General features: G+C 43.3%; 1 protein-coding gene across 28 annotated transcripts in view; it reads right to left on the reverse strand.

Moving 5' to 3' along the window:
* STARD13 (StAR related lipid transfer domain containing 13) overlaps window positions 1–23,750 on the reverse strand; it is a 512,485-nt gene that overhangs the window by 59,894 nt on the left and 428,841 nt on the right. For all 28 annotated transcript variants that reach the window (XR_014819177.1, XR_014819178.1, XM_084981472.1 and 25 more), the window contains one exon: window positions 2,203–2,274. Coding sequence is in view for 17 of the 28 variants with exons in the window: in XM_084981472.1 (XP_084837598.1) it covers window positions 2,203–2,274 (72 nt within the window). In the remaining 11 variants the exon portion in view is untranslated. The remainder of the gene's footprint in view (window positions 1–2,202; window positions 2,275–23,750) is intronic.

Here is a 23,750-nt window from a genome sequence, read left to right on the forward strand (position 1 = left end):
CTACGTATTAATTATTATTATTTTTAATTTTTTGTAGGGCCGCAACCCATAGCATATGAAAGTTCCCAGGCTAGAGATCAAATCGAATCAGAGCTGCAGCTGTCAGCCTACACCACAGGCAGAACAAAACCAGACCCACAGCTCATAGCAAAGCTGGATCCTTAACCCACTGAACAAGGCCAGGGATCAAACCTGCATCCTCATGGATACTAGTCAGATTCATTTCCACTGAGCCACGACGGGAACTCCCTGTTCTCATTCTTATTACACTTATTAAATGCATAGGGCTTAAACACAATCTGATAGGTCCATTTTACTTATAGCTCTACTTAGCCATTTACGGACTCTTCACATTTATAACGCATTAATATTTTGAGTGTACAAAGAGGGTGTACATTACAACAGAAAATATGCTGCATGAAGGCTCAAGAGACTTGGATTTTATTTATTTATTTATTTTTTAATTTCTTTTTAATTTTTTTGTCTTTTTGCGATTTCTTGGGCTGCTCCCGTGGCATATGGAGGTTCCCAGGCTAGGGGTCGAATTGGAGCTATAGCCACCAGCCTACGCCAGAGCCACAGCAACATGGGATCCGAGCTGCGTCTGCAACTTACACCACAGCTCATGGCAATGATGGATCCTTAACCCACTGAGAGAGGCCAGGGACGGAACCCGCAACCTCATGGTTCCTAGTCGGATTCATTAACCACTGCGCCACGATGGGAACTCCGAGACTGGGATTTTAATTCTGACTCTTCTATCCTATAATCTTGTTAAAGTTACTTAACCTTTTGGGACCTCTCTCTCATAATCAGTGAACTGGTAGTTGGGGGGCAGGAATAAGGTTGCTTAGACCAAAACCAGAAGACACTCCTCCTTGTCTAAAAGGCCATGAGTTTATGAAAGCTTTTATCAGAGATTCTAGACTTCGAGGCACATTCAGACATATGTTTTCCTTTATCCTCAGAGCATTTATTGACAGAAAAAGGAGGTTTTTTGTTTGGTTGTTGTTGTTTTTTTTTTTCCCCAATATAAAACTGAGCTTCTAGGTGCATAGATGAGAATCACCAATGCTTCTTTCCATACTCCATAAATTTTATGCCATCAAAATAGAAGTCTCTACTGTTTGGTATACTACATACCCTCTGTTTAGCTCTCAAGATCCACGTTCCACTTTTCTGTATCCTGCTTTGAGCCCCAGCTGTGTGGATAGCATCCAAGGAGACCCATGTCCTCTGCTTCCTTTTGTGTTTGACCAGTGGGAAGCCGTGGCTGGAGCCGGAAGGAGGCAGGGCTGTAAGCTCAGGACATGTCCCCTCCTGGTTCTCTCCAGAGGCTGCCCGTCATAAGCAGTGTGCTCCACTGCAAGGGCCTGCTCTGAGATGCTCTCTCCTTCTGGGCTCTGGCACCCTCTCCCTCTGTATATGGCCTTGGGCCTATGGTAGTGATAGCTCTGCTGCTGTAAGCTCTGGGCTCCGGACTGGTCCTCGGAGTCCACATCTTTCTAATGAACACCTCTAGAAATAAAATCCTCCTTGGGTTGTCCTGAATGTGCCATGTGCTTACTGCTGGGATCCTGAATAATTCATTATTTATTAGGACTATCCAAGAAGTAGATGCTTTGGTTATAATTTTAGGGGCAAGTTAAGATCTAGGAGAGTAATATTATTAACTGTCTATTAAAACACCAATGAAAGGATGTATGATGCTGGCACTAAAAGCATTTTACTTAAAACCCTGAAAAATAACATCTGATCTGTATTACAGTTTAAACATTTTCATGTAAACAGAACTCCAGAAAAGTCTCCAGATAATGAGTGTTGTGATTGTCCAGGAAATGTATCAACAATTCATTGATTGTACTTTCAAGAAAACTAAGCACAGTGACGGAAAAGGAAAAGAACAAGGAAGGAGGTGCAGAAAAGCTCCTGATGCCAGAATCCTTGAAGGAAAAGGCAGAGTTGGGATGGGTGGTAAAGAAGTGAGAAGCAGAGAGTGCACAGCAAAAAGTAAAGAAAAAGCTAGGGGCAGAAGCAAGCCTTAGTCTTAAGTAGGCATCAGCATAAGCTCCAGGTGTCGCAAAAGTGGAGTGAAGAAGTAAGGAAAAAAATGGTTGAGAAAAGACTTGGAAGCCAGAACATACTACAGGATATTATTTAAATTTATTCTCTTTATAAAGACAGACGAAAAGCCCAACCTACCCTCGTACAACTGAGCATACTGCGGGAACCCGGCAGCACGGAGCCAGTCGCATGCTTCCTTTGCCTCAATTTCTGAAAAACACAAGGAAGGGAAACGTGTGAGTTTACTGACCACCTCTACCTCCTCGATCAGCGAGGAACTGGCGAGTGCTGGACATGTTATCACAAAGTAAAACTGTTCTCAAGTAAGCTTCATAAAAAGGCCTACCCAGAAATGAGCAAGTATCACAAAGGTACTTGTTACCTGCTAAACTATCTTCCATGTGGATCCATAAGCATTTGGATAATAACAAAACCACAGATTACGGAACACAAAGGCTGAGTTTCAGGCAGGGAAAAATGTCTTATTTATATACTTGGGAACCAGGAGGCCAGGGAGAAGGAGGAAATATTTCTGATGATTTTTTTTTAATATTTTTTTTTTTTTAACTTTCAAAGATAAAGTTAAGTCTATTTATTCCGCATTCCTCTATTCTTTTACTCTTGGGATAATGAGAGAACGAATACAACTGGGCAGCCTGTGAAAATCTGTTTTCTCATGAAGAAAGGTATTACAAAAATCCAATGTTTGATTATTTAATTTTACTAATGGCGTTAATACCAAATGCCTTATAACAAGATGTTCATTCATCAAGCACATTCGAATGATTTCCAGCTGTGAAGTGCAGCCTGAGAGTGTAAGGGTGATTATTTAGAACAGGAACACGGTTTGATGGGGCTGCTAGAATGTGAGGACCAAACCCCAGAGGCTGACATGTCCTTTGGGTGACCAGTTTTGGTGTGGACATACCAAGAGTGCATGGGACCACCTGCTTGGAGAACTTTGGAGGAGATGGGGAGAGCCTACAGTATGTGAACCAGGTCACTTTTTGACCTCGTGAATCCTGGACCATTCCCTAACCACAACTCCACTAGATAAATATGAACGCAAGGGAAAAGAAGTTCATCTGTCAAAAGTCCAGTTTCTCCAAACAAAATTAAGCAGCTGATTATAACAGGTCTCTACCCAGGCCTCTTCCTCTGCTGCTGGGAGGGAGCCCCGTCAGGTCACTGAATTTCCATTTACCCGGATGTTCATTTTTTTCTGTAGCCAGAGTTGGAGAGCACAGGGGGATCTTGGGGTCACTGCACACAAACGACCCAAGCTAACACCAGCCGCTGGCCAGCCACTGCAGTCTACGGTGAAAGCTCAGTGTCTCTGCAGCATAATGTTCGACATGACAGAGCTACCTGGTCCATGTTAGGAAAAGAGACCGAAGGCCAGATAATCCACAGGCTCCAAAGGGAAGAGCAAAGGCATACAGCCCATCCCACTGATCTGGTTGGATATGGGCTGAGATTCTGGGAAACAGAGCCTGTGGCGGCCCCTGTCCCAGAGCCCGGCTTCTTTCAGCGTCCCCTAATCCACTGCCATTCCAGAGACTGACAATTTCTAAATTTTGAGTTCTCTCTCTGACATGAGGGTTTTTTACATTACTGCTACCAGGAGAGACATAATAGGTACTTGTTCCTGCCTTGTACACAACATTCAGAAATATCTGGGGCACCAAACTGGAAAAAAAATAAAGGTTGGCAGCATTTCTATGAGAAGGGATGAGACCCACAAGTGCAGTTCAAAATGAACTGGCTAGATTGTCTGGTATTGGCTAAGTTTGGGTTTTCTCTTTGGAAGGTACAAAGGGCATTTATTTGCTAAGTCTCAAAAGTTTTATTTAGCACTCATTTGAGAGTTCTTATGTGAAGGCTTCCACTTTGATAACCACACAAGAATTTCAGAGAAAGCAGGAAAGGTGCACTCTGACTGTAACATGGAGAGAAATATGGTGAATTACTCCTGAGTCAGAGATACGCTGTTGCCTTCTCAATTTTCAAGCTTCCTATTTGCTTTCTACTTCAATATACTACAGTGGCTACTGATGAGAAAATATCAAATTTCTGGACATGCTCGCAACAGTTATGAGTCAGCAAGTCTTAGAGACATCAAGGCACAGATTTCTGTTAGGTGAACCACATGAGGAGCATGCCTTTTTCTATTTTATTATCACTTTTACTATTATTAGAGTGCAGTGTTTAAGCAGGAAAGCCCTGGAGGGACAGACCATGAAGAGCAAATGGGGGAGAGTTGGAAGGCAGGAGCTCTGCCACACAGGAAGCTCGAAGGAGAGCAGGAAGGGGGCTTGTAAAAGAGCATCCACTCCGTCGGATGCTGGCGTGAGGAGGAGAGAGAGCTGGGGGAGGGGTGGGCAGAAACACTCCTTCTGGAACTAAGACTGGTTGGGCAGTGGAGCAGGGCTCAGGCTAGCCTGGGAGATTTTATTTAAAAGGCTCTCTAGATAACTTCGTGTTGTTTGTTCAAAAGAGCAACATAGATAATGAACTGAAACTCTACCCCATACATAAAACCTGAATAATCACATCTTAACCAGAACCCAACTAAATCAAACCCTCAGATAAGCTGACTTTTCATAGGGGTAGGCATTTCGCTTTGAAGTCTCCAAGGCAAAAGACAACAAAAACTGCAATTAGATAATAGATGAGAAGCCACATCCCAGCCATGGTGGATGGCTCCTCGCCATCACTCTCCACACCCAACTTGCTCTTTCTGAACTGTCTACCAAACACCCCCACCCCCACCCCCTCTTGATATTTCAGTGTAAGGGCAAACCAAACTCTTGTTTACCACCTAATGACAGAGCAAACAGACATAATAATGGGGGCATAATTAACCATTATCAAATGGGACTTTGCCTATCAAGTTGAGTTGGAGAAGAAAAAAAAAAAAGGCCCTTACAATTTCCATGGGTTCCCACAGTCCCTACTAACACCTATTAGCCAAATGCTAACGGTTTCCTCAGGGCATATTACCCAGGCAATGGCCAAAATGACTGGAGAATTAAGAAGGAATCATTATTGCCAGTGTCATCATTTCTCGAAGATCTACCTAATGAGAGGTAAATGACATTTGAGGAGATGGTGAAAAAAATCTCTTTTCTACTGACCTTTTGCTAGCCAGCACAATATTGTGTAAACACTTTATGGGTCATTCAGATCTCATGTTGACAGTTTTAATTTGTTTTCCATTTGCAACCCCCACCTGGCCCTGCGGCAGCTCCAGGATTGCCAGGCAAAGCTTCAACTTTCTGTAAGTCTCCTGCAGCAAACCTGAGTGTGGGGAGGAACCAGACAAAGCCCCTGACAGACTGGCCTTCATTACCGCATTGTTAACGGAGAAAATTCAATCTGTTGGCTTGGGGGTCATGATAGGGTTTCAATAGAATATTCGTAATTATTAAGTGTAAAAAATCATTTCCATTTTGTTCTACAGCAAGTGTCTATTGCTCCCTGCCCAACATACTTGCCCTCTTTCTCGGATAACAGAGTCTCTTTTCTTTGGTTTAAGTGGGGCTGACCCTCCTGGTCCCTGCTCATCACAGTCCTTGGCCCTATCACCACCCACCGCCCACGTGGAATGACCTGCTCCTGAAGAGAACCCCAGCCCCCTAAGTCCCAGGAGACCAAGAAGCTTTGGGAGCCAAGTCAACAGCCTTTTGGGGCCTGACATCAACTGGCTGAAAGGGAGATAACCAGTTGTTCAATTGGTAGCTTGACCTCCACAAAAACCAAGGAAACCTTTCCAATCCCTAAGTTTAGAAGATGGTTTGGTTTGGCTCTTGGCATTCTCTTCTATCCCATATCTGTGATTCTACCTGAGAGTAAGTCAATTGCTTTGCCTCAGTTGCCTTCCCTATATGCTTAGAACATGGTAAGACCTTTGTCCAGAGACAGACACAGCAGAGGGAGGATGGCTCACTGGGGAGCCCAGGTTGTTGCACGTCAAGCAGAGTGACAACAGAGTCACTGTGGAAATTACCATGGCCAGTGACACCAGTTTAAAAAGTAGTATCATGGTTCTGGAGTTCCCGTCGTGGCACAGCAGAAACAAATCCGACTAGGAACCATGAGGTTGCGGGTTGGATCCCTGGCCTTGCTCAGTGGGTTAAGGATCCAGCATGACCATGAGCTGTGGTGTAGGCCACAGATGCGACTTGGATCCGTTGCTGTGGCTGTGGTGTAGGCCGGCAGCTGTAGCTCCGATTAGGCCCCTAGCCTGGGAACCTCCATATACTGCAGGTACAATCTTAAAAAAAAAAGTGAAAAAACAGAATAAGAACCCCCCCCAAAAAAAAACCCAAAAAAACAACAAGAAAGTATTATCATGTTTCTTAATTATTCATGCTCGGTGTTTAAACCTTACAAAAACACAAAAAGGCGCAATGAAAGAAAAAAGTCAACTCTTGCCCCATAACTAACACATAATTCAATGTATGTTATTTGTCAAAAGAGCAATGATGGTAATATTTCGGTTGACTACTTCTTGCATCTAAGTAGAAGACGTGATGAATATTTCCCCACGTTGTGATGTTTTGGTAAAAACAGGAAATTTACTTTGTTTTGAGAATGATGCTTATTTTATAAATACCTGATTTTTGGATACTGACAACTGAGGTGGGTACATCAAGGCAGCCAAGAGGAAACAGTTCAGTAGGATTCTGTCAACAAAGCCCTGATTGTGGCGAAGGCTTGAAGTCCACGTGAGTTAAAAGATTTACAAGCTGTTTCTTTAAGGAAAGATCACACGGTAATGTCTGTACAGTCAGGTGGACAAGCTGCGGAGGGCTTCCATCAGGTGAGGAGTTATACTGAGCACAGCAAATACGCCATCCAGGTCTGCACGCCTCCTTCATGTTATGGTCTCATCGAATTTTTAAACTGCTATTTCTAAGTACTCTGATCAGTGTGTTTTCCTAGCTGAGCATTTCCATTATTTTATTTATTTTTTTGTCTTTTTGGCTTTTCTAGGGTCACACCCGCGGCATATGGAGGTTCCCAGGCCAAGGGTCTAATCGGAGCTGAAGCTTTGGGACTACGCCACAGCAACGTTGGATCCGAGCCGCGCCTGTGACCTACACCAAAGATCATGGCAACGCGGGATCCTTAACCCACTAAGCGAGGCCAGGGATTGAACCGACAACCTCATGGTTCCTAGTCGGATTTGTTAACCCCTGAGCCACAATGGGAACTCCACCTAGCTAAGCATTTTAAGCACATGTTTTTGGTTTACGTTAATTCTGGGCATAGCAAATACTTTTTCCATAGCTAACCCAAAGGGATATTATTCTTTCTAAATGACCCAACATTCAAATTAGGGACACATTAAATGTTATTATCATCAGAAAATTAGCTGGCTAGAAAGAACTGGTTTACTGTGGAAAGTTTAAAGCTTTATGTATTTATGTTGTTCTTACAAATCTCCTGGAATTCTGATGGACAAACTGGCTCCAATTTAAGTAGGTCTTCTTTCTTAAATGTTCATTAAAAGTACTCAAGAGAAGGAGGGACAAAAAGACATCATGGATCTCAACGTGATTTAGAAAAGTAGGCTTGAGAACAGTGCTTTGTTTTTTTTTCGTCTAAACTGGCTGACATGGTGAGCACCCTGCTTCTGGAAGATTACGGGTGACTCACCCACCACAAGACGTCTGCAGTGGATGCAATTATCACCATTAACGCATAACCAAGGTATTAAGATTTCAACAGGCTCAAGGTTGTTGCTTTAGGATGCTTTATTCGGCTGAGTTATTAACGTACTTCTTCAGACAAATGACTCCTTTGTTTTCGGATGGAATTTCTCAGGTGAAGTCCCTATTTATTGAAGCTGTATTTATTTGGCCATACGCCAGGCCAGATTTGTTTAAACCCAATGCCAGGGTATCCACTCCATCTATTTGTGGATGTGAATGACACAAGCATTGATATTATATAGGACCTTGCACTAGCGCCATGATTCTTCTCTCAGGAGGGCTCTATAACCCTAACCGCAGGTTCAGGAGGGAACATCCAGTTTTGTAGTAACAACAGGCTTTGAATTAGATCCCATGTCATGGTGTCAGGCTACATCTTTTCACATTCTCTGAATTATATACTATGGTATTGCAATGTGTAAAAGTCCTGAAGAAGTCTTAAATGTATACTAAGTATAATTATTTTCTAACGTGCATAGCACTTTCTTTCCAAATTAAGTCATTAATAGAGTTAAAATACAGGTTATTTAGAATAAATTTAAGGTTATTAATTTCTGAATATTCAAATCAGTGAACCATGTGATAAACACCCATGTTTATCTTCCCATAACTTGAGGCAACTGTTTGTCTGTTGTGTAGAAAAATATCTTGCAGTCAGATAATAGCTAACTATAGAAGAAAGAAATAAAAAGGAAGATGTATTTCATCCCCGGGACACCTAACTGTACTCGGTTAAGATGGGGATTCACGGCTATGTCTTTATGCATACATACTCTCTTCCTGAGAGCAGGAGCTGTCGACATGCTGAGGCATACTACTCTATCACCGGTCTTTTTTCACAGGCCATGAAGTATCTTCTGCAAACGGGATTCACAGCAAATCTAATCACTTAAAAGTATATGGACGTTTCCAGGCTAGAGGCCAAATTGGAGCTACAGTTGCCAGCCTACGCCACAGCAACACCAGATCCGAGCTGCATCTGCGACCTACGCCACAGTGCATGGCAACGCCAGATGCTTAACCCACTGTGGGAGGCCGAGGATCGAACATGCAACCTCCTGGTTCCTAGTCGGATTCCTTTCAGCTGCGCCACGACAGGGCACTCTAAAAGCAATTTCTATTAGAGTGAAAAAGACTCAAGCAAATTCTATACCTAAGTAGGAGGCCTAGTCCTACTCAGGGTTGTTTTTAATCCCTCTTTTGCAGCCTTTTTGGGGAAATCATAAATATATATATATAATTTAATAGTTGTTTACTATTTTTATATAATTATAAACTAAATTATATATTTAACATAAATCATACAGAACTTTTATAATTATACATTTAAAGTCTAAATTAAAATTACATATTTTCTACAATTATAAATTTATAATGGAAACACACTCACACTCCAATATGTTTCCTAAGAGTCCCTACTCTTTCCGGCTGCCATGCAACTAGCAGTTCTCCCCCAACTAGCACGCGTGAACTTCCCATCCCACTGCTGTCCAGCTTAATCAGCTGACCCACTCTGGCCAAGGAAATGTGGGCAGGAGTAATGTATGCGAGTTTCAAGCAAAACTTCAAGAACCACCGCTGAATTCTGCCAGCTCTCCTGCCCTTCCCTTTCCAGTGAGGCTGGTATGTCTCAGGGAGTGGCTATTCTTCAGCCTGGGTCCCGGAATGACGGCACAGGGAACAAAGCCACATCAGACAAGCTGCTGATATTAATGTGAGCAAGAAATAAATGTTTGTTGCTTTATGCCACGACAACTTGAGGGACAGCTTGTTACAGTGGCATAATCCAGTGTGAGCTAATTTAACACAGCCGCCAGCGGCTCCTTTTACAGATGAAGAGAGGGATGAACAACGGCCTTTTATTTTCACCTTGATGCCATTCCTGGGTCTCCATCAGTGTGTCAGGAATGAACCACATCAGTCTCTGTGATCATTTCGTCCTGGAGTGCTGCCCCTCTGCCTACGGGGCCTGGCCGGTATAAAATTTAAAAACGTAAACAATTCTTTCACACTCATCGGTCCCACGTCTCCTCCACACATGTGTGTGCACACACATTACAAACACACACACACTGTGGCTCTCACACGCACATACACATCTACACAACTGCAACTGAACAAGGAAGGTCCTCGGGAATATACGCACTATTCTCCACGCCCATGTTCCTAACAGTATGAAAAAAAAGTTAAAAAAGGCAATGCCCCCCCCAATCAATTTCAAAGAAAAAGAAAGCCGAAAATATATGCTCTACTAGCCAAAATGTTTCAGACCAGAGTGTTTTGACTCAAGTTTTCCATGAGGCAGGGTAGCTCTTTATTCTCTCCTTTCATTTGGTACAGACTGTTCCCATCAGACGCGTGTGGTATTTCTCAGAGAGGCTGCGTGCATACACAAGCATATGAACATCCCCAGCCTTGGGAGGCTGTGGAGCCACTGCCTACCACTAAATCCCAGGAGATTCTCTGGGTTGGAGTCAGTTATGCAACTGGAATGCAAGGTAGGGGAACAGAGAGCTGAATCAGACAATTAGAAAGAGGGTTGTAATTTGCTGGCCTTGGCCAAAGTACTACCATATTGACTCACCAAGACGACAGAATCTTGAGGAACCTTTCTCGGGACAAGGGGGATGAGATTCTGGCATTGCCTTCTCTCTCTCCCATTTGGCTTCTTTGGCTTCTCTTGGAAAAGTGGAGAGTAAGAGTCCCTGGCAGCTGACTTGATGTTGTCTCTCAGGAGCAGCTCTAACTTCTACAAGGTCAGCCAAACTGCCAGGGTCAGAAGGGTCCCTGTGCATTGAGCATCATGCCCAAGACTTCTTGTCCAGGGAAGAGCAACTGCTTTGGACAAGTCCCACCACCACTAGGAAGTCAGGTATCTTAGCTTTGGACAACTTTTCTTCTATCTTATATTGCTCTAAGGCTTACTCTTCAAATGTTAAAAAAAAATTATTCATGTCTCTAGGGAATCAAACCCTTTCTGTATCTATTTTCAGACCTATCTGAATGTCTATACTTAAAAAGGCTTATCTGCTATTTCAGCAGCTTAGTCTCTTTAATAACTGTGGGTACTCTGATTACACCAGAAGCTTTCATGATATCAGGGAAAACTGTACCACTCAGGCATCAGAAGGAGCACAGATCTGTTTGGATAAAATAACTGCAAGAATACTACAGACCCTTTTCAGGTCTTTCATGCTTTGTAGGGTGGGCATGCCAAGATAGGACGTCACCAAAGCTTCTGACTCTGAACTCAAGGCTTTGTGCATTTAACTTCTCTGCAACTCAAATATCTGGTTTAATCAAAACTATTGTTTGCTTAATTTAATCCAAAGATGTCTGCAACTCCAGTGTAATTCTATTATTGGCTATGTATAAAAACTTGATGGTGTATATATGGGTATGTTTTATTTTATAACATCTACTGGGAAAAAAAAATACTTACTGAGAATTTTTCAGTGTGTCTGTGCCAGTTTTCTGGAATGCATTCTAGCTGTCTGCAGGGGTATTGGTTCTGGAAGGTTTTTTTTTTCTTTTTTTTTTTTTTTTTTTTCCTAATCATGTTATCACTTGTCCCAGAAAATCAGGGCCAGATTTAAGAAATTAAATTTGTATTAAGTTTTCAGCTAAAGATTCATTTTCCTCCATCTCCTTCCAGGCCAAAGAGACGGCTAAGCTTAGAGGTTTACTCTCTAAATATTGGGATTTTCATTTTGCAAATCATTAGTAGACACCAGCAATATATATCCCTCACAGAAAGCATTTTTTCCTTTACAGCTGCACCTGCAGCATATGGAAGTTCCTGGGCTAGGGGTCAAAACAGAGCTTCAGCTTCGGCCTCCACCACAGCCACAGCAACAGGGGATCTGAGCCTCATTTGAGACCTATGCTACAGCTTGTGGCAACACTGGGTGCTTAACCCACTGAGGGTGGCCAGGGATAGAACCTGTGTCCTCAGGGACATTATGTTGGGTTCTTAACCCATCGAGCCTCAACAGGAACTCCAAGAAAGCAATTTAAAATGAGGACAGGTAGTGGAAATAGCTTTACTCTATTTACGGTAAGGAGAGATGAAGCTCCCAGCTGAAGAGATGGGAAACCTATATGCTGGAATCCCCCCTTTTCATCAGACATAGTGATACAGTACTGATTGGGGTCCTGCCTGTGTGCTATGATTTCAACACACGGCCTACTGATACTAAGTCAACTGAAGGATCCCATAAATATACCATGAATGCAATCAAATAGATTTTTAAAGAGTTACATAAACTATAAATTTTTTTTTTTAAGTTTAAAACATGATAAAAGTTTTAAAATCTTCTAACAGTTCAATAGTAGGTAACTTCTAATTTTGTTTTGTTTTGTTTTGTCTTTTCATCTTTTCTAGGGCCGCACCTGCTGCATTTGGAGGTTCCCAGGCTAGGGGTCTAAATGGAGCTATAGCCACCGGCCTACACCACAGCCACAGCCACAGCCACGCAGCTCACGGCAATGCCGGATCCTTAACCCACTGAGCAAGGCCAGAGATCCAACCCGCAACCTCATGGTTCATAGTCGGGTTCGTTAACCACTGCGCCATGACAGGAACTCCAGCAATGTCTAATTTTAAAGAATTCTTTGGGCCTTTGTAATTATTGTCACAAATTTTTTATTGGTCCTCTTCAAATTTTAAAAACTCTGTGGGAGTGTTTTTAAAGACAAAAATAAAGAAATAAAGAAATAAACACCATGGGAAATGGCACAAGCATGTGGCATGTACACACACAACTACTTCTAAATGGGAGTCCAGGCAACCCTACCTGAACAAAATACATATAATTTAATTACCTGATTAACTTTGAGCACAGAACAATTTTTATTAATGCAGTTACTATGATGGTCTTGACTCATATGCTTGCCCAATTACTCATTAAATTCAGATATAAAATGATTATTTCCCTGAAGAACAGAGTTGAATAACAGATAAAAGCAACTTTAAATTCCCTCTTAAATGAAATCCAACAGAAGAGTAGCAAAAGCCAAACCTAAGATCTGAAACACTAGAAAGAAAGACAGAAGGAAAAGAGAAGGAAAAAATCATTTTAATTCTACCACCCAGAGATCAGTTAATACTTTGTTGGGATATATGTAACTTCTCATTCCTTTATTATGAAAATACGCACACAGAGCTAAGAATAAGACCTATTTTACACAGTCTTTAAATAAAGTTGTAATCTGGTTCTTTCACTTGACAATGCATTTCAAACCTCTTGCCATGCAAGAGATATCCTTCACAAACATTCTGCTTGGCTAAATAACATTTCTACTGCCATCACTTTAAAAAGCATCTTCCTTTATCAGTTTAGGCTTCCATAATCATGGGTTAAAAATAATAAATCCAGTTCTCCGGAGGCTTTCATTCTAAATAAAGAATTTTGCCAGAATGTGCATCCTGGTAACTGTAATTCAGGGAGTACTTCTGGGTTGATATTTCTTATATTATTTTACATTCTGGATTAAGACGCATCTCATATGGTTTTGATTTATAGTCTCTGCAGACTTCAAAAAGGAAATTCCAAGTGGAAGTTTATTCATACACCAGAACTATGTTTAAATGATGCTATGGGGATGTCTTAAACTAACACAAGTCAGGAAGTTCAAAGTTGAGGTTAGATCCTGGACCATGTTCCCACCTCTTCCTTCTTGGTATTTGGAAAGTGGAGATTTTATGTAACAGCTGTTCTGCTTGTCTTTGACCTCCTGCATATGTACTCAGACAATTTCCAAGACGCATTTAAAAACTTTACGTAAAAAAACGGCATTTTCTAAAGGGTGTCACTGTAGTTTCAAGGTTACACTTACAAAACAAAACAAATAAACTTGAGCAAATAAAGAACTACTCACCGTGTTGTTTTAATGACTAGATGAATATTTGGAATCCACAAGATTCCTAAAATCTTTTAAAAATCAAAAGCAAAATGTGACCCACGTATCTTAGACTAGCATATTCACCAAGAACGCATCTCTTAGAAGAGCACGGCTTTCTCTTTGTGCAGAGTTAATATTATTGCTTCACACAGGCATTCAAAAGGAAGGCACGTTCTAATTTCATTTTGCTCTTCATCAATGGCACACACCTATTAAATAAAACAAGTTTCTTCTCTTGTTGACTATGCCTAGTTCTATGAATTAACTTTTAAAAAGAGCCTGCCAATTTGTTGAGAAAAGGTTTTGAGGGCTATGCAGGCTCACTGGACACGAGAGGTCACATGGCTTAAAGTGTCAGCACCCCTCTTAACCTTCCTGACCTTGGGCAGGTTAACTTCAGCGCCTTTCAGTTTCCTGAACTATAAAGTGGGAATAAGCGGCAGTGCCTACCACAGGGCATTGTTGTAAGGCTGAAAAGAATTATTGCCTGGGTCTGCGACTACGGCGACTGTGGAGGTGTCCACTGCGACCTTCCGTAACAGGAAATCACGGTTCTGATGGTGTGAGATTCTCTCCGCTCAGCTCTTCTTCGTGTGGCCTTCCGAAGTAGAAGGCATTGGTCTTATTTAGTCAGCAGACACCTGTGGATGCCCGTGATGTGAAAAGCCTGCTGTTAAGACAGTGGCAGGAGGCAGGGCTGATAGGTGGCAGGGTCCTGCCTTGTAGGTCTCTAAGCCCAGCAGGGAAGACAATGACATATCCAGCTATCACTACAACCTGAGAAAGCACAAGCCTTCTCGAGCAGGACAAACTCCTCCAGGACTCGAAGCAAGAGGGGACATTTTAGAAAGGAGATTAGGACTAGTGTGGCGGGTAAGATGAAACGTGAGCCAAAGGATGGGTGGCCAGCCGGTGCTGCTGGCAGCCATCGCTGTTTGCCCACGGACTGATTCTGATGTTGGGATTCCTGTGCAATCCTGGAGGAGCTGCTCGTGCCTCTCCATCTGCACCTAAAGGAGGGCCTTGGAGCCAAGTTGCCCCCCCCTCCCCTGTCTCCTACAGACAGATTCTTCTTACGACAAGAGTCCAGCAGGCAATGCATCTTTTCATTCGTGGAAGATTTTGTCACAGTCTTTCTTTTAAATACTGTCGTATTGCAGGAAGCCATGCTTCCACCGCACAATGCTGTTCAACAAGCTGTACTGAGAATCCTAAATGTGATGCTTTGAAAATGTTAGTAAGGGCCTCCACCGGCTGCTACTTTCGGGGTACGAACATCGGACTGGGGAAGACAGTCTGACGATTACAGTTACGATGTGCTTACCAGTCAGTTCGTAAAACACGAGCAATTATGTGCTTGACATGTGAGGATCTCAAGGGCAAAGATATGTTTATTATTATTAGTTTGTCTTTTTAGGGCCACACCCACGGCATATGGAGGTTCCCCGGCGAGAGGTCGAACCAGAGCTGTAGCTGCCAGCCTACACCACAACCACAGCAACTCGGGATCCGAACTGCATCTGTGACCTACACCGCAGCTCACAGCAACGCTGGATCCTTAACCCATTGAGCGAGGTCGGGGATCGAACCCTAGTCCTCATGGATTCTAGTCACGTTCGTTAACCACTGAGCCACGAGGGCAACTCCAAAGATATGTTTAAACATACCAAACACATCGGCACCCTGGGAAAGAAACCTATAGCAGACAGGTAGCCTTCATTAAAGGAAATGCCATCAGAAGATTAGTTTTCCATGACATGAGGAAAAAACCTGAACAAATAGGTAAATCTTGAACAAGGGATATGGGTTTCCTACAAATTAATGACTGGGAGAAGTGGAGGGTTAATGTGGAGTCCAAGGTCATTAGGCTCAAAAGTCACTACTCGCCTGGACAGGCTTCCTGCCAAAGTTTCCCTGCTATAAAAACATCCCAGGTGCGTTCTCAGGGATCTGCTCTTTGCGGAGGCAACTGGGAAAGTCGTCCAGATACCGTTCAGATATTTCGACCACTGACATCTAAAAGCAACGGAATATTTTGCTCTCATGCTTAAAATGATTATAATTAATGTTTCGTGACTTCTGGATCCTAACCCACTGAGCAGGGGCAGGGATCGCATCTGCATCCTCACGGATGCTAGTCAGATTCTTTTCTGCTGAGCCACGATGGGAATACCAGCCTGAGGTTTTTAGAAAGAATTCAGACCTTGGGAACTCCTTTGTATACAAATATTGCTATATAGGTGCTTCATTTGCTGAGACTACAGAGCTTCCATTGAAGTCCCAATTCACTTATTCTACCACGAAACTACTCACATTTAGCCCAAGAAAGAGAAAACTTGATGCACCTTAGAGGCTTAATTGAAGGCCAGCCTTTCCTTGCATTGCTCCCTGTGGGCGATCAATTTTTCATTTTGGAACGTGGAGAGATAAGTAACTTCTTTCTCTTCTTCTCTCACACACACATATACAAAAGCACAGAGGTGCACATATATTCTGTACACATCACAGAATAAAACTACAGGCACCCTTCAATAAACATGTAGATTCCTGTATCCTCTTAAATTATAACGTTGCAGGCACACAGGACCAGATTGGAGAACAGACTGTGTCTTTGCGGGCCCAGGTCTTAGCCCAGAGCTTTGCAAATGAATGCTGACTGAAAGAGTGAATGACTATATTAAGAGTAAAGTATTTATAGGTTTAATATTTTCAGGCCAGTGAACACCGAAAACATTTTTCAGATATTTGGGTCTCTCTGAACTCACAGGGCTGTTGTAACATGGGAACATGTATTGTGAATGTACTTTGCAAACTGTAAGACCCTACGTGAAAGTAAGGTTTTATAATATTCTAGCTGTAAATCTGCCTCCAGGAGACACACTCCCAGATCAGTGTCTTTGTAGATCTCAATGCCGCCTATGTTTTCTGAAGGGCAGGGCATTGAACATGGTCCCAGCACAGACTGGGAGAGTTGTTCTTGCTGGCTCCCATCCCTTTCCCTTCCCTCTGCATGGAATTCTCGGGAATTCCAAGGCCAGAGATTACTGCAAGATTTAGTCTTGAAAGAATAAGATTTTTGTTTTGTTTTGTTTTTTTACAAAGGAATCATTCTTCCTTTTTAAGATCAACAAACCTGATTGGGATATATTATTCATACTTGAGAATAGCCAGACACAACCATAGAAAAAAGAATACTGTAAGACTTTCAAATGTTTTAACCATAATCTTTAGTAAGAAATATACTACATATAGTTGTAACCATGTACACACACACACACAGAAACAAAGTTTCATGAAACAATAATTACACTTATACACATGCAGTGCCACCTGACATTTTCTGTTCTGTTCTATTAAAAATTGCTGGGTACACCCATCAGCTGACTTTATGACCCTCAGTTTAAACGACATTGAGATGATACTGTTACATGAAAAGCATCTGGTTACATCCATGAATAAGCTGAATCAATAACAAATCAAGAAGCTGGGGGTCTTCCTAGACTCCTTCCCTCTCCCGAATGCCTCACAGTCTCACAAACTCGACCCCAAGACTTGCTAAGTGCCCCTCTTAGATGTGTTTCTCAACCTCCTATCTGCCCACAGATACTCTCTCTGCCTTAGCTCAGAGCCTCCTCGTGTCCTGAGACCACCGCGACAGACTCCTCGCAGGTGCCCCTGCTTCAGGTCTTGCCTTCCTCACCTCTCTAAGATGCACGCATGCTCCTTCTCCTTAGAACTCCTTCAGGCGTCCCTGTCACCCGCAGAACGAAGTACCGGCCCGTTACCCTGGCCCACAGCGCCCTCCGTCACCTGGCTCTGCCTCCTAGGGGCTCACGGCCCACCTTGGGCCCAGAGGTGAAGCTCGCCGGCCCCGGGGTGCTGTTTCCCGTCCCACCCTTGCACCTTGGGATGCTTCTTCTCTTTCGTCTGTCCCATTCCTCCTACCTCTCTGCTTCTACCAAGATTCCGATAAGACATGGCTTCCTGTGTCCCAGGTTAGCCTGTCCTTCTCTGGACTTTTATGCCTGAGAGTCCTTACAAGGTAGAGTGAAATGTTTTTGTTACACATCTGCCTCCCCATTAGACACAAGCTTTTCTAGGGCAGAGATTGCCTGATTCACTTTCTGCACCTCTGGTGCCTGGCAGAGCACTTGGAACCCAGTGTGTGTTCAAGGCGAGCATCCTTAAATAAATATGATGCTGAATGTGAAGATGCCAAGAAGCTATGCTTCTGTTACAGGTGTCCCTTGGGTACCGAGCTTTTGCCAACGTTGCTCTGCATTGATCCCCAAACTGGAATGGAATATTACTCTTTTTATTTATTCCCAACAAAAGACTTCCAGATACTGCCAGTCAAAGGTCTTTGGTGAAGGTACCTCTGGCCCCTGAAAAAGCTTTGCTTTCTTTCTCCTTTCCTGATTTGATTAAGGGAGGCTGAGGCACACACGCTGGCTTTTCACACCTTCCTATGTCCTTCATTTGAGAAGTCTGCTGCTACTGCTGCTGGGGCTGAGGGTGGGCTGAGCGTCAGCTTCTGTCTTAATAACAAATCAATGACATGAAACCTCATGCAGCTTAGAGGCCTTCCAGATGTGGATCTGGAATAGGAATGAGAAGTTGGATATGGTTTAGAGTCATTTCCAACCTGGATGACTCTGGGGGAGGGAGGGTCGGTCTGGTGATGAGCAAAAACTGTTAGGACCCCTCAGGAGCAAATCTGAGCCTCGTTCAGTCTGGATACCCAAGATCTCTCTAGATACACCCTGGAGGGTACCCAACTCCCCGAGGCTGCTCTATTCATCCCTCTAGGGGAATCATCCTGTCAGTCCGAGATGGCACCCCCAGGGCAGTAGGTGTGCTTTCCGTTAGGGTAACGCCTCTCTTGAAAGGTAACCACACTGGAGTAGAGAAAAGGAGTAGAGAAAGCCCCTCTTGAAATGTAAGTACACTCAGCTGTGACAATTCTGGTTCTCTGGAGCAGAGGGAAAATGGGTGATATACTGGGGAGACCTTCTTTTGGGCACAAGATTTAGGGGGTTCTTCCTACAAGACCCTCCCCTTGGCTCTGTTTAGTTAAAGCTTCTTCTTCCTTGAAGAAACAGCTTGTTGGACGCCGCCTCCAAGAAGCCTTCCCTAAAGCCTTCTCGCACTTAAGAGTCTCCACCCTTCCCTGACCCCTGGCTCTCTTGAATTATTATCTGACCTATTATATGGAACCATAGCTTCCATCTCTTGGTAACTTAACGCCTGAGCGCAGTGAATTGTAAATAGGAGGAGCTCAATACAGATCTGTGGTGGCCGTGCTGTTAGGGCTACTGTTAACAACTAACATGAAATGAGCTTGTATGTTTATGATTTAATAGTTTCTGATTGATGATGATGACTGATGGCCTTTATTCACTCTAGACACAGGAAAGAGAAGCTTGGGAGAAAAGAATGAATCTTTTTTTTTTGGCCACCCCCATGGCATGTGGAAGTCCCCAGGTCAGGGATCAACCCCATGCCAGAGCAGTGACCTGACCCACAGCAGTGACAATGCTGGATCCTTCACCTGCTGAGCCATAGGGAATTCCAGGAACGACTATCTCTAATGGGGAAAGGAAGGAACAAACAAGGGAGAGAGGACAGCAAGCTGAGATCAACACCCCTGGAGTAGAGCCGTGGAGAGCAGCATGGAGGGGGGGCTGACCCTAGGGGTCCCTGAGCAAACCTTACGTCTCAAAGTCTCAGTTTGCCCATCCAGAAAATGAGCATAATGTGACATACACCCTTCCGAGCAGCTGGAAGGATGTGAGCGAGACTCCAGAACAAAGACGGGCGTTTTGTGTTCTGCTGAAATTCTCATCCCTGGCACAAGGCTTTGGACTCGACTCTGTGTTTGCATTTGTTGAACAAAATGAATTATGTAAATTGACAAAGAGCAGGCACTTAAAAGTTGGAGCTATTATTATCAACTGAAATGAGTACTTTTCACATTTCCCCACTGAGGCACTCAAACGGCAGAAGAAAATAAACAGCTGTCCTACGTAATTTATTTGACATTTCCATCTATATAGAGGACGACTAAAACATGCCCATCCTTATTTTACTACAAAAAGCTTTCCCTCCAATTTTAAGAAAACCGATGTTGCAAGGCGTACGTGCCACTGTTGACATCCCGTGAGACTCAAGGACTCGGATGTAAATGTAAAAGCTCTCTACGAACGACCACTTTGAGAGATGATTTTTCATTGTTTTTTTTGATAACAGCTTCCCTGAACACTAGAAAATGCAGAATTCAGGCAAATTCCAACTCCGTTCGAGACATGATGACATTGCTGGACCCAGAGGTCTGACTAGAACAAACTGAGAGACACACAAGGCAGTGGACCGCTGACTGTTGGCTAAGTTTAAGATTAGAGGATGGAGGCAGAATCTCTGCTCAGCAACATGTGATGCTGGCTTGAAAACAAAGACCTTAAATATGTTTCTATAAAATAGCAGAAGATCTTATGTTCTGTAGGCAATTCGTGTATGTTATTCAGGAAGGCAACCAACGTTCTCCAAAGATAACTTCAGAGATAGAACCCAAATGTGTTCATTCGACTCTGCTGCTTCAGATCCTTTAGGGCTCTTAAATCCTTCCAAAGGAAAGCAAACTGCTGAGGACAGTGGACCGTTCTTGAGCTCAGTGTGGGTCCGCAGCACGTCCATCTGCATCTGCACTGGGCACATGCCCCGTGCGGTATAACTCACTGCTCCCTAAAACCAAACCCCCGCCTCCGGCCGCTCTCATCCCCTGCTCCCTGCAGGTACGTTTCCTAAATCCAGAAAGACTTTCTCCCACTTGATCTGACGAGCTAATTCATCTTCTTTCTCCCCCCTCGACTTCTTTAATTTTCCGCTCCAGTTTTACCTTCTCTGCATCTTCCTCCCCATTGCTCCTCGGTACCCTCTGAGTACCTCCTGCCCAGCACTTGCCCTGGCACTGGAATTTTCAGTTTATTCTGCTTTGCTGTTTCCCTCCACAGGCACAGGTCTTTGCATATCCTATGCCCTCGCAGTGCCACAAAGAGGCCTGATAAATGTTTGCATGACAAACTGAGGAAGCTTCCGGCACAGAGGCTCAAAGACATTTAGAGCAAGGAGTGAATGACAGTCCTCGCTCATGCTTCCGGCCACCGACAGTGAGGAAGCAGCTCACTGCTCCCTGGGGACCTGGGAGGCATCGGCAGAGATTCCAAACCTCGACACTTCCTTTCCCGCTGTTTTCTCTCACATTAAAAAGGAACACCGTGGAGCTGCATCACAGCCTCAAAGCACAGGGACAGCGGATTGCTTGCTGAACAGAAAGAATCACACACTTTCTCATGAATCGAACCCCTAAAACAGAGCGAAAATGTAAGGTGGGGTGTGTTCCACTTAGATTATCAACAGGGTCTTTTAGTGGCAAACAGATCTTTCTACTCATCAAGGAACAGCTCAAGAGTTACGATTCCAACAGCTTACTGTTTGCTTGAAACTTCCAAATCTTTCCTTCCATGCCCTTAAAGAACATAAATACAGTTTTAAAATATTCCACAGCTGACTACACGTAGCAAAGATGATGTTTCTAAAAGACATCCTTCTTCCTGGTACAAAAAGTCCTCTCGTGTATCCTATAGGTACTAACTGCCTTAAATCCTATACTCCTCTATCAAGTGTGGTTTCTACTTAGAGTCTAAACAGTATACTGCTAATTACATACTCCATAGTGTCACTTCTTTTATAACACAATAACAGTATCAGTTAAAAATCCCCAAACAACAAAAACCAAAAAAACAAACCAAAAAACAACCCAACAGAAACAAACAAAAACAAATCCATACCTCTTAGGTTTACTGAATTCTAGGTTTTAAATTCTCTTTGACATAATGGTTTCTATTAGCAAAACCCAGAGATTACTAAATTACCAATACATTCTGCCAGAAACATCCTATGAAACTCTGCTCCAAGGATTTACAATCATTCTTTTTAGGCTTCAGATCGCTGTCTCCTTGTTTCCAATCATGCTGTGAAAATAGATGGGAAACATTTCACAGCAGCGCTTTGAGATGCATGTCTGGGAAAGTGGGGGAGTATCCCTGAAGCTGAGGTCATTGTCATTTCTGAAATTCCAACTCCAGTCACTCTCCCATCTGGGCTACTTTTCTAATCTGGAATTCCCTCTCCCAGCCTTCCCCCACTACCCACCTGACCCTGGGGGAACCATGAGTCACTTCCTGTCCTTTAAACTTGTGGCTAAACTTCCCCTTCTGTAAGAGCCTCGAACTGGGGGGTAAGGGGGGTGAGGAGGACTGGGAGGGAGAGGGCTGCCGGGAAGGCAGGCAGAAGGCAGAGGAGTCCCCTCCCTCCGTTTGAGAGTGACTTGACAAGTGCTGCCAACTCTTGATTTTTTAGGAAATAATTATTGTTGTCACAGCCACGACCTTCGCTGTGCATTTTTTACTACTTGATTTACTTCCAGGATCCGGATTCCACTCTTCACCTTTCTACCGCTTGTTTGCAACTTCAGAAAGGATGGAGGGTCAAAGACGTAAAAAGCAATGAATCAATCTCACGTTTGAAAAGCCTGATGAGCAAATCTGAGACCCACTTAAAAATAAGCGGTTGGACGGGCATCTCGTATTGAGATGAGCCTCCTTACTTGTCATTAATATCGATGCATGGGATAGAGTACATGAATCCCAGCTCCCCAGGTCAGTTTATAATAAAGGATATTTTTAAATTGAGAATTTAAATATAATATTGCGGCAGAGATAAGCTGAGTACTGAACAAACTCGTGAGTGGACTGTGATTCCCAGCCTCCCCTGTGCACAGGCACTTGGATGCACCTGCCCTGTGACCTACACCCCTCGTCATTCTCCACCCCCCAGCAGATGCGCCAGTGCCCAGGACCTCAAAAGCTTCATGTTGAGTCAGAAGAGCCTCCGTGGGCCAAGATCTGGAGCAGAGGGCCTTGTCCTCAACGTGAGTGGGAAACAAACTTTCAGCTGGTTAAGACTGTAACACTTTGAGGACAGGACCCTCTGCCTTACTTGACATTGAGTCCTCAATGACTGTAAAAGAGTATCCCTTTATGCCTGGAAAAGAGTAGGTATATGGCCAGGGTTTATGGAATAATGACTGTGGAATGAATCATAAGACACATGAAAAAAATGCGCATGGAAAGTTAATTCTGAGAAAAATGTCTGGGGATACTTTGCTCTTACACACACACACATAATCAACTTGGCTATAAATATTTCTCAAAAACTCTTTTGTCTTTTACGTCCATTTTTGTTTTCATGGAAAGTATCCAACTTGCAATATGTACCACACACTAAGAGAGATTGTGAAAGAGTTTCTTTTGAAAGGGATTCAATCCTGCCCCTTCTCCTTGACCTAACCCCCATCCCCGAAAACAAATCTGATCTCAGTTGATCCAATGGGTTTATTTCACTGTGCATCAGTTTTAGAGACTCGAATGCATTAAGAAATAGTTTGAGGTTTTCCATACTTTAATGAGGGGGGATGGACTATGGGAAGGTCTCCTGGCTCCACGTTCTCTCCATAAAGAACCTTCTTGCCCCCGTCGAACTAGTCTATGAGTCCTTGAAAGTGATACATGTTAAGATACTTTGCCTTAATAACAAGACCCACAAATACCTTATATATGTGTATTTATTTTCAGGCTAAACTTGATTTCTAGGTTTAAGACGATGAAGTGACATTTGGTGTTTCCTTCCGAAATTAACTTTGAGTAGATTCTGGGATAGATGCTTAGAGTCTGTCGGGGAGATGTCAATGACTCCACAACTTTTATTTACGTTTCTCTTCTGTCATTCAAAAACGTTCTGCTCCCTTTCTTTTTATTGCTTACAAATGAACATCAGGGATAGCGTGATGCCTCGTAAAATCAGAAGGAAGAGTTACACATCAAGATTTTCAGGAGTTCCCTCATGGCTCAGAGGGTTAAGGATCTAGTGTTGACATGTTGTGGCTCTGGTTACAGCTGTGGCATAGGTTTGCCCCCAGCCCAAGAATTTCCACATGCTGTGGGT

This window comes from Sus scrofa, chromosome 11 (genome assembly GCF_054392235.1).
Source record: "Sus scrofa isolate SSC_HxYL_T2T_F1_AM1 chromosome 11, Sscrofa_HxYL_maternal_Yorkshire_Landrace_v2.0, whole genome shotgun sequence".
Classification (NCBI taxonomy): domain Eukaryota; kingdom Metazoa; phylum Chordata; class Mammalia; order Artiodactyla; family Suidae; genus Sus; species Sus scrofa.